Source organism: Cyprinodon variegatus, unplaced genomic scaffold (genome assembly GCF_000732505.1).
Source record: "Cyprinodon variegatus isolate N-32 unplaced genomic scaffold, C_variegatus-1.0 Scaffold303, whole genome shotgun sequence".
Classification (NCBI taxonomy): Eukaryota; Metazoa; Chordata; class Actinopteri; order Cyprinodontiformes; family Cyprinodontidae; genus Cyprinodon; species Cyprinodon variegatus.
Window position 1 is genome coordinate 246,515 of NW_015150756.1, and position 3,072 is coordinate 249,586.

General features: G+C 33.7%; 2 protein-coding genes across 3 annotated transcripts in view; both read right to left on the reverse strand.

Annotated features, from left to right (window-relative positions):
* LOC107090620 (histone H2A-like) overlaps positions 1 to 3,072 on the reverse strand; it is a 665,777-nt gene that overhangs the window by 244,306 nt on the left and 418,399 nt on the right. The gene's annotated exons all lie outside the window — the stretch shown is intronic.
* trhde (thyrotropin-releasing hormone degrading enzyme) overlaps positions 1 to 3,072 on the reverse strand; it is a 249,933-nt gene that overhangs the window by 82,298 nt on the left and 164,563 nt on the right. The window contains exon 6 of the mRNA XM_015384105.1: positions 2,392 to 2,505. Coding sequence (XP_015239591.1) covers positions 2,392 to 2,505 — 114 coding nt within the window. The remainder of the gene's footprint in view (positions 1 to 2,391; positions 2,506 to 3,072) is intronic.

Genomic DNA, 3,072 nt, shown 5'->3' on the forward strand with positions numbered 1-3,072 from the left:
TTGAGTAGGTAAATGAGATGAATTGCCAATGGAATGAGGTTTTTACTCTTAAAATAAGAGAATTAGATAATACGCACTTGAAATAAGACAATAAAATTGTTTTTTTCTTATTTCAAATGTAAATTGTCTTGTTTCATTGGCAAAGTGTCTCACTTACCTCCTCAATTCAAGATAAAAATCACTTATTTTAAGAAAAAAATACTTCTTTAGAGCTACCTTTTTTGTAGTGTATATTTCTAACCAAAAGACAGAGTGGACATGTTTTATTGGATTCTTATAAATCTGAGTTCATAAGCGCGGTACCATGTTTTCTTAGGGTTAAAGAGTTGTTTTTTTGTTTTGTTTTTTTAAGAAATTCTAACTCCACTGTTATTTACCCAAGTGAAGTAAAGGAACCAAAAGAAAACAATTTGTCTTGTTTCTGTTTATGCTAAAAAAATTATTTGCAAAACCATTTGGCTTCAGATATTGCTAATTAGTGATGAGTCTCCATGTCTTCATTTTGAGACTTTCTCCATCCAAACAAATGAATTTAATTTAATTATGAAGCTAAATTAATAAATAATGAAGCTAAAAATGGATTAAGATTTCAATCTAACTAATAAACAATGCCAACAATTGATATTAAATTTATATGAAGGCTTTTTTTTCATATATATATAAAAGCCTTGTCTTATTTATCAGTCAGTCAGCACATTTTTCAATGTAAAATTAATTTTGTCTTGATTTTATTGTCTTGTAATGAAAGCAAAACTGTGTTATAAATATTAGTCATTTTAACCGAATATTGATTAAAGCAAATATTAATTAGTAGCAGCCTTAGTTTTACTAACGAGGATTTCTCCAAATCTTCTCGGTTCAGCCTTTAATTAATGAAAGATAACTTAGAAAGAAAAAGAAATAAGCAGATTTTAAAGACAAACTGTCCTAGAGGGATTTTTTCCATCAATATCCTGCTGCTGTTTGGGGACATATTTGTTTTAAATTAAAGCATCTGTCCGAGTGGAAGTGGACGAGCAGGGATTTAAAACTCAGCAGCAGTAGCAGCAGGCGGCTGTGTGCCTGCAGCAGATAAGGTGTTTCAGTCCAACACATTCAGAGCTGGAAGTAAATAACACTCCACTTCAGCTGAAACAAAGGTGTCTGTTTGCTGTAATTTAAAGTTCTGCAGCGTTCACAGATGAAGATGGTTTTAACCAGATCTGCTTCATCCCAGGAGGGAGGCGAGGGGGGCGAATCTGTAGCGAATCTGATGAGGAATTAATTTCTAATTTAGCCGCGTTTTTGTCCCATTATTCTCTGCACATTTATTTGCCAACATGAGAGAAAACAATAGAACAGAAGCGCTGCAGCCTCACAGCTGAATATTATCTGCTGAGCAGCAGGAACACAGCTTGAGGAAGAGGAGGGAGCAGATATTGATCCAGGGCTGAGGAGGGAGCTGGAGCAGTTCAGGAGCGCAGCTTCACCTCTTACCTTGTATTTTAAATCAAGTCGCATTTTAAACAGAAAAGGTCGAGAGGAAAATCTGAATTTTTTATGCTGCACATTGTAGAATATGTTACCGTCTTTCCAGTTTAGTCATCCCAGAAGGTTTCTGACCCTACATGCTTAATGAATTCAGGTGAAGTTTATTTATTCCATGAATACAAAGATTATTGAAAAAACATTCAAATAATTCTATTTCTAAAAAAAAAAGCACTTTAATCCTTTAAAATGAATCTAATCATATGCAGAAACAAACAAAGACAACGTGTATTTAAAATATTTTAAAGCATAATATATTGTTCAGCTGTGACAAAATAAAATACTACAGAATGATATAAAAAAAAAAAAAAAACGTTTAAGGTCTTTAAAGGTGTCTTGCAGTAGATGTTGGATAATGTGAATATTTTCCCTCATATTTAAAACCCAAAACTTTTGTTCTCCTGTTTTAGATTTTTTTTCTTTTCAGGGGTCATTTACACCTCTGCTTTGGTTTCGTGATGATCCTGCAAATTTAAATATATTCAACAATCCTTAAGGGACTGGAAAGAATGATAGACAATTCACCGACATTTGCTTTTGGTGAAAACAAAATGAATATTTAATGATGCTATTTGGAAATTCAAATCTTGGACTGACAAAAGATTAATATTTAAAAAAAAGGAAAGATTTTAAATAATGAAAACCGTTTCAGCAATCCTTTGGACGGCCGGATGAAAAGGGCAAAGTATGAAAACAGGAAAAACAGTTTATAATAATGATCTTTCAACTGCAATAAATGTTGAATGAAAAGAAAAACAAATTTCTTTCTTTTTAAAGAAAGTCAAATTATGCACTTGAAAATGAGGAATATTGATGGGTGAGGTGGATATGAGAGCTCTGACATCCCTGATCCATTCCACTCACCATGTTCCACTTTGGGAAGAGGAAGTCTGTTCCAACGTACTCGAAGAAATGAGCAAAGCCTTCCTTTAACCAGACATCCTCCCACCAGACCGGAGTCACCAGATCACCAAACCACTAAAAGAAAAACAAAACAAAGGAAAAAAAGGATTTGTTAGGATTTGAACATGTCGTATTTAAATAAATACTGTAACTTCATAAATTAAGTGTTTAAAACATCTGCTTTAATATTAAATGAAAAGCATTGTTAGAGTCCGCATTATGCTAGTCATGTTAGCTTGGTGAAAAATTCACAGAATATGTCAGTAAGCATCATAATTACCAAGCTCTACTTAGCCTCTGCTAAGCCAGCATGTATAGCAGAGGAAGATGATAAACTTGGGATTGCTGAGTACAGGTGATTGCTGGTTATATTCTGCTGGAACTGGACTTTCTACCACACAGCTCTAGAGATAAGGTCAGACCCACAGCTACAGATCCCACTAACTAGGGGAAGCACCATCTCTCCAATTTCCGACAAAAAATAAAAGATTCAGAAACATTACATATATATTTATATCGTCAATTTGCAACGATGGGTGTCAAGGAGTTAATATCACCACTTTTGCATTTCAATAACAGAAACCGCCAGTAGTATTCAAATATGAAATGTAACAAGCGCAGGTATAACCAAGAAGAAGATTA